At 46.0% G+C, this 16102-nt stretch overlaps 1 protein-coding gene across 2 annotated transcripts in view; it reads left to right on the top strand.

Annotated features, from left to right (window-relative positions):
- The window catches only part of LOC123744942 (uncharacterized), an 89989-nt gene that overhangs the window by 62041 nt on the left and 11846 nt on the right, over positions 1-16102 (top strand). For both annotated transcript variants that reach the window (XM_069306327.1, XM_069306326.1), the window contains exon 3: positions 11801-11959. In XM_069306327.1, the coding sequence (XP_069162428.1) occupies positions 11801-11959 (159 nt within the window). The remainder of the gene's footprint in view (positions 1-11800; positions 11960-16102) is intronic.

Below are 16102 nucleotides of genomic sequence, written 5' to 3'. Positions count from 1 at the left end.
CAAAGCCGCTAAAGATTGAGAAAAGATGTACAGGTTCGTAAGTGCTTGCGTAACTGCTTTCGTGAATCTGGTCCCAGGTTCTCTATCTGTAAACGATGATAAACACATTGTTTACTCTGGGAAAGACAACTGCCCGAGCATCTCCCACTTACAGCGAGCAACTGTCTACCTCCAGACATTTAGAAAGTGATGTCCGTGTTCTGAAAGAACTCAAGGAGATCAGGTAGCTCATACAAGTCAATAATTAGTATTGATGTTCTTGTCAAGAGTGCTGATCAGGGACAAAGCCACGGGAGCGTTGACCATTGATTTGGGGGACCATTGACTCCAGGATCATTATTCCAGGGGGTGACCAGACCACACACTAGAATGTGAAGGGACGACGACGTTTCGGTCCGTCCTGGACCATTCCCAAGTCGATTGAGAATAATTCCAGGGGGTCATTAACCCAGGGGGCCATTAACCTAGGAGGCCATTAACCCAGGGGGCCATTAACCCAGGGACCATTAACCTAAGACCATTAACACCTACATATCAGATGATTTGGGTTTGACCTCAAAATGAAAATGAGCCGTTGAACCTAAAGTGTTTTTACCTACTGATAACTTCTTGACGATTTCAATTATACTTCCTCAACCCAGCCCGTGGTTTAGCCTTCCTCTGGTGATCGTCTGGGGCTGTTTCTCCTCGAGGTTACCTTGAAGAGGTTACCTTGAGGAGGTTACCTTGAGGAGGTTACCTTGAGGAGGTTACCTTGAGGTTACCTTGAAGAGGTTACCTTGAGGTTACCTTGAGGAGGTTACATTGAGGAGGTTACCTTGAGGAGGTTACCTTGAGGAGGTTACCTTGAGGAGGTTACCTTGAGGAGGTTACCTTGAGGAGGTTACCTTGAGGAGGTTACCTTGAGGAGGTTACCTTGAAGAGGTTACCTTGAGGAGGTTACCTTCTCCAAGAGGCCCGGCGCAGGCCGACACATAGTAATCACAGCCAAGCTGTAACTCCGTCCCAAACTGATCCCAATTTAACTCTCTAAAGCACCCACTGTATTTTTTTTCCACCGATATTGAAGAGTCGTGCTTGAGGCGCTCCAGCTTTCCATTGTATTTATTTTAAACTTTCATTCATTTCTCCCACACCAGTATATGTTATAGATTTATTGCTAAGATTTAGAACCTGATCTTCTCAATATGTGTTCACGGGAGCCGGTCGGCCGAGCGGACAGCACGCTGGACTTGTGATCCTGTGGTCCTGGGTTCGATCCCAGGCACCGGCGAGAAACATTGGGCAGAGTTTCTTTCATCCTATCCCCCTGTTACCGAGCAGTAAAATAGGTACCTGGGTGTTAGTCAGCTGTCACGGGTTGCTTCCTGGGGGTGGAGGCCTGGTCGAGGACCGGGCCGCGGGGACACTAAAAGCCCCGAAATCATCTCAAGATAACTCAAGATGGGTATATTATGAGAGCTGTCTCTCAGTCCTGAAACTGTTGATAGATGTCAATGCTGCATAGTTTATAGTAATAAATAATAATAATAATAAAATCGTTGATATAGGTACAAGTTCATATAGTGCATAGAACTCTAACAATTCACAGAGAGATTGTGTACTATAACAGGAAATTTGAGACAATATTTAAACGTTATATGACGTATTAAATAAAATTTATTTGTTGGGTTGTGTAGTGGGCTGGTATATATATATATATATATATATATATATATATATATATATATATATATATATATATATATCTGGTTTTATGACGCGATGGGTTGCTGGTCTCAACGAACGATATTATTATTATTATTATCATCGCTGGAGGCTAGTGGTGTGTCTAGCACAATGATGTAATGGCTCCGGTTTCGTCCAGCTGCCGTAGGCGCGTCGTTGACGACGTGACCAGACGTAGAGACCACTGGAGACGCCTTGACCAACACACAGATGATGACGTAAAATATTATGAGGAGGATTAAGACGGAGGAAGACAGTAGGAGGCTACAAGATGGCCTAGACAGACTGCATGAATGGTCCAACAAATGGTTATTAAAGTTCAACCCGAGTAAATGCAAGGTCATGAAACTAGGCGGTGGAAACAGGAGGCCAGACACAAGATACAGAATAGGAGATGAAGTACTTAATGAAACGGACAGAGAGAAAGATCTAGGAGTTGATATTACACCAAACCTGTCTCCTGAAGCCCACATAAAAAGAATAACGTCTGCGGCATATGCGAGGCTGGCTAACATCAGAACAGCCTTCAGGAACCTGTGTAAGGAATCATTCAGAACCTTGTATACCACATACGTAAGACCAATCCTGGAGTATGCGGCCCCAGCATGGAGCCCGTACCCTGTCAAGCACAAGGCGAAGCAGGAAAAAGTTCAGAGGTAAGTCACTAGGCTAGTCCCAGAACTAAGAGGCATGAGTTACGAGGAAAGGCTGCGGGAAATGCACCTTATGGAAGACACTGAAAGACAGAACAGAAAGGGGGAGACATGATCACAACCTACTAAACTTTCAGAGAAATTGACTGGGTAGATAAGGATAAACTTTTTAATACAGGCGGGACGCGAACAAGGGGACACAGGTGGAAACTGAGTACCCACATGAGCCACAAGGACGTTAGAAAAAACTTTTTCAGTGACAGAGTAGTTCATTAGGAAGTGATGTGGTGGAGGCTGACTCCATACACAGTTTCAAATGTAGATATGATAGAGCCCAATAGGCTTAGGAACCTGTACACCAGTTGATTGACGGTTAAGAGGCGGAACCAAAGAGCCAGAGCTCAACACCCCGCAAGCACAACTAGGTGAGTACACACACCTTAACCAACACAAGACATGAAAACAAAAATGGTCCAAAGACTGAGACATGCTAGGAACATGGTAAGGTTAGGCTAGAAGCTGGGAAACAAAGGTATCCTGAGAAACATAAGGGCACACACGCCATCCATATTGAGAAACGAGGCAACCAGGAACTGGACGAGGCACGGGGAGGGGGGAGAGAGAGAGTGAGAGTGAGAGTGAGAGAGAGAGAGAGAGAGAGAGAGAGAGAGAGAGAGAGAGAGAGAGAGAGAGAGAGAGAGAGAGAGAGAGAGAGAGAGACAGACAGACAGACAGACAGAAACAGACAGAGACAGAGACAGAGACAGACAGAGACAGACAGAGACAATACCGCCCGCGCTCCCTCAGTCGGGGCCAACATGGTGCTAACCCTCCTGATAACAATGACCAGGGAAATTACAGTTCTCTCTCTCTCTCTCTCTCTCTCTCTCTCTCTCTCTCTCTCTCTCTCTCTCTCTCTCTCTCTCTCTCTCTCTCTCTCTCTCTCTCTCTCTCTCCCATCTTCCTCCATCCACTTTTATTCCCCTCCCTCCCTTCCCGGAATCAACCCTTCTCTTTATCTCCCTCTCATTTCCTCCCTTCCAACCTCTTCTCTCACTCCTTTCATCCTTCTCTCCATCTCTTTCAATTTGTAAACTGAAAGTGATGCCAGTTATGTATATCATTCATGTATGCATGCTGTACTGAAACATCATACGGGTACACGTAGTATTACAACTGCAGTTATGTTAGTGGTTTTACTTAAGATTGGTTTCCAGCTGGTTTCTTGTAGGATTAGCGTTCGATTCCCCGATGATCCCAAGGAGTATGGGAGCGTCCCATAGCCATAGTTCCTTGTCTTCACATCTGACCAGTCTCATATCAGTTTACCACCTGCCCCTACCAGTCTACTACCTGCCCCTACCAGTCAACCACCTCCACCTAAAGTCACCTACAGGGTACCAGCGTCAGACCTCGGCCCTGAGGCCACTGAGCGTGGCTGGCCGCCTCAGAGGTGTGTCGCAACACCCGTTGGGGGGTCATTCTTAGGCAAGAAACAGGTCGAGCTCTCAGGTGCGCGCACACACACACACACACACACACACACACACACACACACACACACACACACACACACACACACACACACACACACACACACACACACACACACGGCTGGCTGGGTGGCTGAGTGGACAGCGTTCTAGACTCGTGGACCTAGGGGACCAGGGTTCGATCCCGGCAGCCGGCGGAAAAACAAATGGTTAGTTTCTTTCACCATGCTGCTCCTGTTACCTAGCAGTAAATAGGTACCTGGGAGTTAGGCAGCTGTTACGGGCTGGTTCCTGTGTGTGTGTGTGTGTGTGTGTGTGTGTGTGTGTGTGTGTGTGTGTGTGTGTGTGTGTGTGTGTGTGTGTGTGTGTGTGTTTGTGTGTGTGGAGGAAAAAAAGTAGTTAGTAAACAGTTGATTGACAGTTGAGAGGCGGGCCGAAAGAGCAGAGCTCAACCCCCGCAAGCACAACTAGGTGAATACACACACTTCATACACAAAGTGTGGATATGATAGAGCCCAATAGGCTCAGGAACCTGTACACCTATTGACTGGCCAGTTGAGAGGCGGGGTCAAAGGGCCGAACCTCAACCTTTACTTACACAAATTTAAATAAATTCGATTCCCAAAGGAGTGCACCTAAAGACATAAACCTACTACGGGGCTCACCATAGCCCGTGCTACTTGGAACTTTTGTTCCAGGTAGCGAATCTTTAACAACAACAACAACATAAGCCTATGTGTGGCTGCTGGTTTTTCGTCCGACACTATTTGTCTAACATCCGACACTATTTGTCTAACATCCGACACTATTTGTCTAACATCCGACACTATTTGTCTAACATCCGACACTATTTGTCTAACATCCGACACAATTTGTCTAACATCCGACACTATTTGTCTAACATCCGACACTATTTGTCTAACATCCGACACTATTTGTCTAACATCTGACACTTTTTGTCTAACATCCGACACTATTTGTCTAACATCCATATTTGTGTAACCTTGAAACTTTCCAGCGAATACTTGCTTCTATGTTACTTGGTAAATTTATCCTCAGATTTGTAACTTTATTTGCGAACCAGTGTTTTTCTATATAAATCTATACTTATATATATATTTCTATACAAATCTATACTTACCTAACTAGAATTCATTGTCATGTGTTTTAATTTTGGATAATGTTGCTAGTGTCCTAATTATATTTTCCTGTATAGACTTGTTATGTGTCCCCTAAATACTCCTTTTTAGAGATTGTGTAAATAGATTTTTGTGTAAATTTTGTAAATTTTGTGTAAATTGTGTTTTATTTACTTCAGTTCATTATATTCCGGGAATTAGCCTAGTTATCTTTCTGTATAATTTCCAAAAATTATATGCTTTCTTTATTATGATGGCCAGAACTGTATTGTATAATTCAGGGAAAGTTATGTTCAATTATAAGATTAAGACAAAACTTGCACTTTTTCTTCTTACACAAAACTTCCCAGTTCTTAGACTTGAACCAAAGTCTATAAGGCATTTCCTTGGGAGTCCCCAGAGCGTGGGTTCGAAGCCTCCTCACGGATACTGATGTTCTCATTAAGCTTCTTATTATTAAATTTCTAGGTATAAATTCTTGTAACCTATTACCCTTACTTCGAGCACTGATGCTATTTTGTTGTTACTTTAGATAATTTTCACAATCAGATTTATCAACAATAATGCATAGTTGGCATTTTTTTCTATCTTCGTTTACCTCGTTTAGAATCCTACATTTGTCAGCAATGAACAGCAGCAGTCAATTTGTTGGCTATTTAGATCCAGTATATACTGAGAATACTCAGGTGTAACATTTGATTTTTGATTGATTGTTGCCGTCGAAGGCGGCTAGTTTATTGTGCACCTCATACTCATCCTGTGAGCGGTAGCGCAAAAGCATTACAGAGGGCACAAAAGGTCTTTATCAGAGCTCATCTTAGATTATTACATAAACAATTTCATCTATACTTCACACCTTATAGTTACAATGTCAGCTAGTTACAGAGAAAGTGCTATTACAAGAGCTACATGTTTACAGTAAGTCATCATACATTAATGGTAGGTCTTATCGCTAATACATAATAGTTTGACCAATGGGGATATTACAGAGTCAACATCTGTTGTTTCATCCACGTCTACCTGTGGATTGTCTGTGGTTGATTTCCAAAGATTTTCTACTCACGCAGCGAGGCCTGTGGCGAGGCTACCCGGGTAAATGCCATGTCTGTGAGGCTGTTTCTTTTCCTATAGCCCCGCAGGTCTACATAGCCATCCCAGCTAGGCTTCTGATCCAGTAATTCCCGCTGGAACTTGTCATGGGCCCCTTCGTGAAGGCTTTGGCGATTGTTCGAGTGATATTTGGTATATTAGGTGTTAGGTCACACCTGGTACCACACCCCAAGGGCGATACGTCTAAAGGTCACGTGAACACTGAAGAGAAGATGATGACCTGTAGCTCAGGGTCATCATCATGATGATTCAGGTCCTACGCTTATTTTGGGACATATGAACCTTTTGGTCATGTTTGCGTAACGAATGGCGTATCACCAATGGCTACACAAATCGAATATTTTAACAGTGATATCGATGACAAATCTAATATTAAATAATCTCAGTTGAAATGGAGAAATGTTTGGTTTTAGAAAAGAACAATTAACGTTGACCAGACCACACGCTAGAAGGTGAAAGGACGTCCGTCCTGGACCATTCTCAATCGACTTCAGAATGGTCCAGGACGGACCGAAACGTCGTCGTCCCTTCACCTTCTAGTGTGTGGTCTGGTCAACTTACTTTAGCCACGTTATTGTGACTCATCGCCTACATAACAATTAACGTTGGTAAAGAGAAGTACAGTACTCTCCAGAGAACACTCTGGGGCAGAGTGTTTGGCAGCACGTTCTGATGCTAATTTCACATTCCTCACTGATATCGCTGATGGCCGTTCACCTGTGGTGCTGAAGTCATTATTAAGGCTTGACTTGCACGCCGGGTCTTCCACCCGAGGCCTCGACCGTCTCTCTCTCTCACCTGTCCTCTAACCACACGTCTTAAAAACATTGGCCAAAACCTTTTTCATTACGGGCTCACCATAGCCCGTGCTACATGGAGTAGCTAAATCTAAAACAACAAAAACCTTTTTCAGTTTAGTAGCCATCCTCATGTCTCAGTTTAGTAGCCATTCCCCCAGGTTATACTCGTCTAGAATGCCTTTACCGATTTAAACATATTATGTAATGAAATTTGTTATTTAATCAGGTATTAATTAATATTATGTACTACAGTTCTGTGTATAGTTAGACCTAGGATAGGTTAGGTGTTTTTTGTCTTTTTTGGGGCAACTCTCTTTTTTTTCAGCTGCATAGGGATGAGGGATGGAGAGATCACAGGAGGGAGAGAGAGAGAGAGAGAGAGAGAGAGAGAGAGAGAGAGAGAGAGAGAGAGAGAGAGAGAGAGAGAGAGAGAGAGAGAGAGAGAGAGAGAGAGAGAGAGAGAGGGAGAGAGAGAGAGAGAGAGAGAGAGAGAGAGAGAGGGAGAGAGAGAGAGAGAGAGAGAGAGAGAGAGAGAGAGAGAGAGAGAGAGAGAGAGAGAGAGAGAGAATGGAAGGGAAGGAGGCAGAATCCCGGCCACTACTGACTGGTCACCCCATCTAGTAGTGTTTACCTAATATTACATATATTTATATATATACATACATCATACATACACACAGAGTGGGGGGGGGGGGACTGATCGATAGGCTGCACATGACACACTGCGCCCCGTGACAAAACCGGGAACGGTTTTGTCATAACTATTCGCACCTGTTCACCCAGCAGTAATGAAGGACCTGAGAATAAAACCGATTGGTGGTTCGTATTCCAGGGAGAAAAAAACTAGCGGGTAAGGCTTACCAGGAACTATAGGAAAGGAACACTCTCGGCTTGCTAAGAGCAGTCAGAAAAAAATATAGAAAGAGTAAAATTAGAAGTCACCGTCTTGGGAAACTCTGACTTTTAAGGTCAAGGTTAGGTTCGCCCAGATACTCTCATTGTTATAACCTCTTAGACAAAGACATAATTTATAAACAAATCGGCCGTAACAAGGGTTCGAACCTCGTCACGGCCCTTGTGGAGTTGTTCATTTGATGCATCATGCTATTATGATTTCTGTGTGTAACATATAATTTATACTGAGGTAATATCCTTCGTCGTCGGCTGTGAGCGGGAGCCGGTCGGCCGAGCGGACAGCACGCTGGACTTGTGATCCTGTGGTCCTGGGTTCGATCCCAGGCGCCGGCGAGAAACAACGGGCAGAGTTTCTTTCACCCTATGCCCCTGTTACCTAGCAGTAAAATAGGTACCTGGGTGTTAGTCAGCTGTCACGGGCTGCTTCCTGGGGGTGGAGGCCTGGTCGAGGACCGGGCCGCGGGGACACTAAAAGCCCCGAAATCATCTCAAGATAACTGGACCCAAACCACATCTTTACCTGGAAAATCGGCGGCTAGAGAAGTTCCTCAGAACATTGAACAAAACCATGTCGTAGCTCAGTCGATTAAGGCAGCGTCTGGGATGCTCTCGGACGCAGGTTCGAATCCTCGTCACGGCCCTTGTGGAGTTGTTCAAGTTCCCCAGAGGCATAAGCAGCTCAGAACAATGACCAAAGTTCTCACCGCGACGTAGAAACAAACTTATTCATCATGAACTGAAATGCAACTTTAGAATACACTCGAATCCATGGAGCAAAATCAGAATGCAAATTAGTAATATCTAAATTTGTATTTCACAATCTTGACAAACAACGAGTGAGTTGCGCAAATGGAGCGCAAGAACAAATGACGCTCGTCACTGGAAAGTCCACTTCCAGATATTCGTTCAGGGTTCTAAAAGAGTTACACGAACGTTTCGTTCATGAGGACGTCATCTTATCAGGAGTGGACGGAAGATTTATTCTTAAATTTTTTTTAACGAATGGGGTCGTCGATGCGTGTGAGGCGAGAGAGAGAGAGAGAGAGAGAGAGAGAGAGAGAGAGAGAGAGAGAGAGAGAGAGAGAGAGAGAGAGAGAGAGAGAGAGAGAGAGAGAGAGAGAGACTGAGAGAGAGAGAGAAAGACTGAGAGAGAGAGAAAGACTGAGAGAGAGAGAGAGAGAGAGAGAGAGAGAGAGAGAGAGAGAGAGAGAGAGAGAGAGAGAGAGAGAGAGAGAGAGAGAGAGAGAGAGAGAGAGAGAAAGACTGAGAGAGAGAGAGAAAGACTGAGAGAGAGAGAGAAAGACTGAGAGAGAGAGACTGAGAAAGACTGAGAGAGAGACTGAGACTTAACGACCCAGTGGTTGGACTTCCCCAAGTCTGGGCTTGACGTCAGTGGGATCTAAAACCTGTACTAACATAAACAATAGTGACGTCACACCTCGTCCTCACCAAACACATAGAAAATATTTTATTATCTTATTTTCATTAAGTTAGGTTAGGTTAGGTTAGGTTAGGACACGTTAGGTTGGGTTGGGTTAGCTTAGGTCAGGTCAGGTTAGGTTAGGTTAGGTTAGGTTAGGACACGTTAGGTTGGGTTGGGTTAGCTTAGGTCAGGTTAGCCTTGGTTAAAATAGGTTAGGTTAAATTTGTTTTTAAAGAGTAGCAATGACCCAACAGTAAAAATGGGTACCCGGTTGTTAAACGATTTGGGAGGGGGTGGGGGGGGGGAGGTCGTATTCCGGAGAACATAGGATTAAGGACCTGCCCAAAACGCTACCCGCGCTAGTGGCTCTACAAGAATGTAAGAACGCTTGTATATATTAAAAAAATAAAAAAAAATATAGAGGGGTAAATTCTATGTAAAGGGAATTTACCCTTTCTATGTAATTTCTATGTAAAGGGGATATAATTTACACGGGGCAGAGAGAGGGATGTAACCCCCTAAGGCCTCTGTTCAAATTATATTAAAAATCATATAAACTAATTAACCTAACTCACCCTAACCTAACTCACCCTAACCTAACCTAACCTAACTCACCCTAACCTAACCTAACCTAACTCACCCTAACCTAACCTAACCTAACTCACCCTAACCTAACCTAACCTAACTCACCCTAACCTAACCTAACCTAACCTAACCTAACCTAACTCACCCTAACCTAACCTAACCTAACTCACCCTAACCTAACCTAACCTAACTCACCCTAACCTAACCTAACCTAACTCACCCTAACCTAACCTAACCTAACTCACCATAACCTAACCTAACCTAACTCACCCTAACCTAACCTAACTCACCCTAACCTAACCTAACCTAACTCACCCTAACCTAACCTAACCTAACCTAACCTAACTCACCCTAACCTAACCTAACCTAACTCACCCTAACCTAACCTAACCTAATAGGACAATTTAGCTGCTGAAGACAATGACAATTATGTTTGCGCTAAACGAAAAATGTAAATTATTGGTTGTTTACATGTAAACGAATCATTTATTTCTCCCTCTAAACCTCATCTATTTTACAATGTCCGGCCTACACACACACTTTGGGAGCCGGTGGCTGAGCGGACAGAACACTGGACGCGTGATCCTGTGGTCCTGGGTTCGACCCTGGGCGCCGGCGAGAAACAATGGGCAGAGTTTCTTTCACCCTGATGCCCCTGTTACCTAGCAGTAAATAGGTACCGGGGAGTTAGTCAGCTGCCACGGGCTGCTTCCTGGGGGTGGAGACCTGGTCGAGGACCGGGCCGCGGGGGCCCTAAGCCCCGAAATCATCTCAAGATAACCTCAAGATACTAACTCCCACTCCTTCTAATAAACGCACACTGCACCTATTAACCCACACCCCCCCACCAAACCCAACTGTTTTTTAAGAGAAGTTCCGGATCAGCCGGGCTGTGGAGGCAACAGCCTGGTGGACCAAACTCTCACAAGTCAAGCCTGGCCTCGAGCCGAGCTTGGGGAGTAGAAGAACTCCCAGAACCCCATCAACAAGGTACCAAACCCAACCTACACACCCCACCAAACCCACTTTCCCACCTAACCCAAGCCCCACCGCCGTCTACTTCATCTCAAGGTGCCAAAAGGTGCCACAAGGTGCCACAAGGTGCCAAAAGGTGCCACAACAGCGTGCTTGCCTACCAGTCCCACTCGCACTGTTGGGTCTAGAGCATTTCCCACCCTTCCTCCACACAATACTGACGCTACAGTATCACTTGACTGTTGTGTCTGGCGCGGTCCTGCGGTCCCAAGCTCCTCCTCATCTCCCAAGTGCTATAGAGTCAAACTGGCATTAGCGCTTTCTCTCTTACGGGCTCACCATAGCCCGTGCTACATGGACACTTCGTTCTGAGTAATCTAAAACAACAACAATAGCGCTTTCTTCTGATAGGCTCCTTACTTGACCTGTCGACTGGCATTTGGGCAATTTCTATTAGTACAAACTGTGGACTGTTGTGCGATGTGAAAAGTACGTAACAGTCTCTTGGACTCTTCAAGATTTCTGTCCATGAAGGAAAACGGGAAACACACAGGGGGCTTCAAGCACACCAAACACACAGATAGCTAGAGTCGACACAGGCAAGTTTTTGTCTGGGCACTCCTCCTCCGCCTCGTAGGTCAGGAGACGAGCACCACAAGCCACTCTAAAGAGCGCCCTCCAGCTCTTGGAAGCGCTCAAGCGGGGGCGGCTTGTCACAGCCAGACGCCAGCCATACAGGCAGTGATGTGGTGGAGGCTGACTCCATACACAGTTTCAAGTGTAGATATGATAGAGCCCAGTAGGCTCAGGAACCTGTACACCAGTTGACTGACAGCTGAGAGGCGGGACTAAAGAGCCAGAGCTCAACCCCCGCAAGCACAAATAGGTGAATACACACACACACACACACACACACACACACACACTAGCCCCGGCCAAATCGTCAACTCACTGACCCTCCTCTCTCTCCCCCTTGCAGAGAGAGCGTGGTCCAGGGGGTGACCGCGGCCAGGAGCCTGGTAGCCGGCGGCCTTAACCAGGTGCGGGCCGCCCTCGCCACCCACCCCCACGCCCTCGCCGCCCACGACCTTCACTCAAGCAGTGACCACTCCCTCTCACCGCCCTCCAGCACCAACAAGTAAGTTTCCTCCAGGAGCTTCAATACTGTACTGCTTCCTCAAAGTCCTTCATACTGTCTACCTTGAAGATATAATGAGTGTGAGGAGCAGCTGTGAGGGACCTCATGCTGCTCAGTATTATGACATCAATGGACCTGGTTCAGTATTATGACATCAATGGGACTGGCTTCTCAATCTTATGACATCAGTGTACATGTCCTCTCGATATTATGTCATTAAACGTACTTCGCTTCTCAATATTCAGCCATCAATGGGCCTGGCTTATCAATTTCTTTGCCATCAATGGGCCTGGCTTATCAATTTCTTTGCCATCAATGGGCCTGGCTTATCAATTTCTTTGCCATCAATGGGCCTGGCTTATCAATTTCTTTGCCATCAATGGGTCTGGCTTATCAATTTCTTTGCCATCAATGGGCCTGGCTTATCAATTTCTTTGCCATCAATGGGTCTGGCTTATCAATTTCTTTGCCATCAATGGGCCTGGCTTATCAATTTCTTTGCCATCAATGGGTCTGGCTTATCAATTTCTTTGCCATCAATGGGCCTGGCTTATCAATTTCTTTGCCATCAATGGGCCTGGTTTATCAATTTCTTTGCCATCAATGGGCCTGGCTTATCAATTTCTTTGCCATCAATGGGCCTGGCTTATCAATTTCTTTGCCATCAATGGGCCTGGCTTCTCATCTCTTATACTCGCACGTGTTCACAAGCTCAGACTAATGTCTCTGAAGGAGTGAACCAGAGGAGAAAAACATTAATATCAACGAGTGGTAGAAATCTAGAGATTGATCTCTCACAGTACCAAGCTGAGACGCTAAAAAGAATTTGTAATTGTGAGTTCCAGGTAGCTTCAACACTCTAGTTTTCGCCTTGTTTCCCACCCTCCCACATTGTGACGCAGCTGATATTACTCCTCCACTTGCGTGACGCAGCTTTCCTCCCTTGACGCAGGTGGCTGTCTCCTCCTACCCTTGCCTGACACAGCTGTTAGTTTCCCCTTCCCACCGCGTGGCCTAACTGGCAGAGTCCCTCCTTCCCTCTTCCCTTCCACTTGACGCAATTGGAAAACGTCCCCTTTCCCCTGTGTGACGTAGCTAGCTGAATCCTCTTTCCCTACGTGACGCAACTGGCAGTTTCCCCTTCCTCCGCGTGACGCAGGTGGCACAGTCTTCCCCCTCCCTCCCTCCCTCCCCCATGCGACGCAGTTAACGGAAGGAGATGTTTCATTACCACTTCGTTAGAGTAATCTCCTGACCCGACCAGCATCTTAGTATTTCTCAAGTTGCGGAAGCCTTCGCCTGTCAACAGCTTTAAGGTTTGACATGGAACTCGGGCGTCAGAAAAGCTGAATTATAACGGGTACGGCAAGGCTAGTAAGCCGGGGATCAAGAGCTAGAGACCTCACGTCCTGGTAGTTACTGATTGGTAAGAATCTCCTGTTGGGGATTATCCCGTGAGTGTTGTGGCGAATCCTTCCTTCTCTCTCTCTGTGTCTCTGTCTCTCTGTCTCCTGAGGTTATTGGAGGGTTTCCGGATCACTTTATTATTCACTCGTCATTATTTCCAGTTCTCTTATGTTTGTTTTAGTAAGTTAATCTCTCTATCTATCTCTCTCTCTCACTCTCTCTCTCCCCCCCTCTCTCTCTCCCCCCCTCTCTCTCTCTCCCCCCCCCTCTCTCTCTCTCTCAATCTCTCTCTCTCTCTCTCTCTCTCTCTCTCTCTCTCTCTCTCTCTCTCTCTCTCTCTCTCTCTCTCTCTCTCTCTCTCTCTCTCTCTCTCTCTCTCTCTCTCTCTCTCCCTCTCTCTCTCCCTCTCTCTCTCCCTCTCCCTCTCCCTCTCCCTCTCCCTCTCCCTCTCCCTCTCCCTCTCCCTCCCTCTCCCTCCCTCTCCCTCCCTCTCCCTCCCTCCCTCTCTCCCCCTCTCTCTCTCTCTCTCTCTCTCTCTCTCTCTCTCTCTCTCTCTCTCTCTCTCTCTCTCTCTCTCTCTCTCTCTCTCTCTCTCTCTCTCTCTCTCCGTCATGTGTACCCAGCAAAGCGACACACATGTCCAGTCTTGCATGACTTTCCAGTCCTGCTCTGTGAACTTTGCCACTTATTCAAGTTTCTGGACATAAAGAGCGGACGTTGCGTCCAGACTGTGTTTTTGTGCATTGTTCTCGCTGAGTGGCTGAGTGGAGCAGCATGAGCCAGGCACGTCCGCACTCGTTCATACTTCACCCTGAAAAGGACAACAATTCTAGACGAAATAATATAACGTAATTGAAATGGAAATGTTTTCGCCGGATTAAATTTAAATGAATTATTCATTGGATGTTTCCATTCCTTTTTCTATTTCATTTGAGATGAGAGTTTAGTCCACCAGCCTGCACTTGTAAACTCTAGGTAGAGCACAAGAATGTCTTCCAATATTCGTGAGTGCATGAAGTAGTTACAGAGCTCATAGTATTCCGTAACAATTGGACTAAGATCATCGCTAACAGAGCATTCACAAACACAGTGTTGGAGTGTATTCTTTGTATTACGTGAAGAATATTCGTAGATTATTCGAAGAGCTGTACTCTAGCAACCAGGTTGTTGTTGCTGGCAGACAACACGCTAGAGTATAAATAATCTGGCTAATATGGCTTATTCTGAAACTTTCAAATTTCCATCTTGAAAATATTCACTTTATACCTGGTTGATACCTGGTTGATGGGGTTCTGGGAGTTCTTCTACTCCCCAAGCCCGGCCCGAGGCCAGGCTTGACTTGTGAGAGTTTGGTCCACCAGGCTGTTGCTTGGAGCGGCCCGCAGGCCCACATATACCTGGTTGATGGGGTTCTGGGAGTTCTTCTACTCCCCAAGCCCGGCCCGAGGCCAGGCTTGACTTGTGAGAGTTTGGTCCACCAGGCTGTTGCTTGGAGCGGCCCGCAGGCCCACATATACCTGGTTGATGGGGTTGTGGGAGTTCTTCTACTGCCCAAGCCCGGCCCGAGGCCAGGCTTGACTTGTGAGAGTTTGGTCCACTAGGCTGTTGCTTGGAGCGGCCCGCAGGCCCACATATACCTGGTTGATGGGGTTCTGGGAGTTCTTCTACTGCCCAAGCCCGGCCCGAGGTCAGGCTTGACTTGTGAGAGTTTAGTCCACCAGGCTGTTGCTTGGAGCGGCCCGCAGGCCCACATATACCTGGTTGATGGGGTTCTGGGAGTTCTTCTACTCCCCAAGCCCGGCCCGAGGCCAGACTTGATTTGTGAGAGTTTGGTCCACCAGGCTGTTGCTTGGAGCGGCCCGCAGGCCCAGATACCACCACAGCCCGGTTGGTCCAGCACTCATTTTCTTGTGAATAGTTCAATGCCTTCACACTGGCCACGTCTCCTCACGCGCTAAATCTTAAAATATTTGAAACAATAATAATAATACCAATGAGTTTCTTCTTTGCCATTGTCTTAAAAATATTTAAAAACGTTTCTATGTACTACTTTGGTCTCTTGGTCATTGTGAAGTTCATATTGATTATATTCTGTGTTGATAACAGTGCCAGAAGTCTCTTCTACACTAGGTGGAGGACCCTTTAGCATAGTCGACTGACGCTGCTCCTAGAAATTGGCTGAAATGGGACTCCAGGAGACTGGGAATGACATAGCATTGGGCACTGAGAGTGAAAGAACATGACTCCTGTAGAGTGAAAGAGCATGACTCCTGTAGAGTGAAAGAACATGACTCCTGTAGAGTGAAAGAACATGACTCCTGTAGAGTGAAAGAGCATGACTCCTGTAGAGTGAAAGAGCATGACTCCTGTAGAGTGAAAGAACATAACTCCTGTAGAGTGAAAGAACATGACTCCTGTAGAGTGAAAGAACATGACTCCTGTAGAGTAGAACATGACGTCCTGGGTGTAGCCTCCCTGTGTACAGTTTACACAGCTACAAACAATAGGTACACATTGTTCTTACATGCAACAATAGACAACACAAACAAATGTATATGAAAGTGCATTGCACTTTTTCTCTTGATAATTTGTCGTGTAAACAAAGTTTCGTTGTTGTCGTCGGCGGCGGCCTTAGATACAGATAGTGGTGAGAGATTATGGCTCTTTTTATCTTGTATCTATATCTATGGTCAGTTTCCCGGGCAGAAAATGCTTTGAAGGAAGTGTAGCTAGTCT

This window comes from Procambarus clarkii, chromosome 57, assembly GCF_040958095.1.
Source record: "Procambarus clarkii isolate CNS0578487 chromosome 57, FALCON_Pclarkii_2.0, whole genome shotgun sequence".
NCBI classification, from domain to species: Eukaryota; Metazoa; Arthropoda; class Malacostraca; order Decapoda; family Cambaridae; genus Procambarus; species Procambarus clarkii.
Note: the sequence above shows the minus strand (reverse complement) of the source record. Positions and strands in the feature narration are given on the sequence as shown.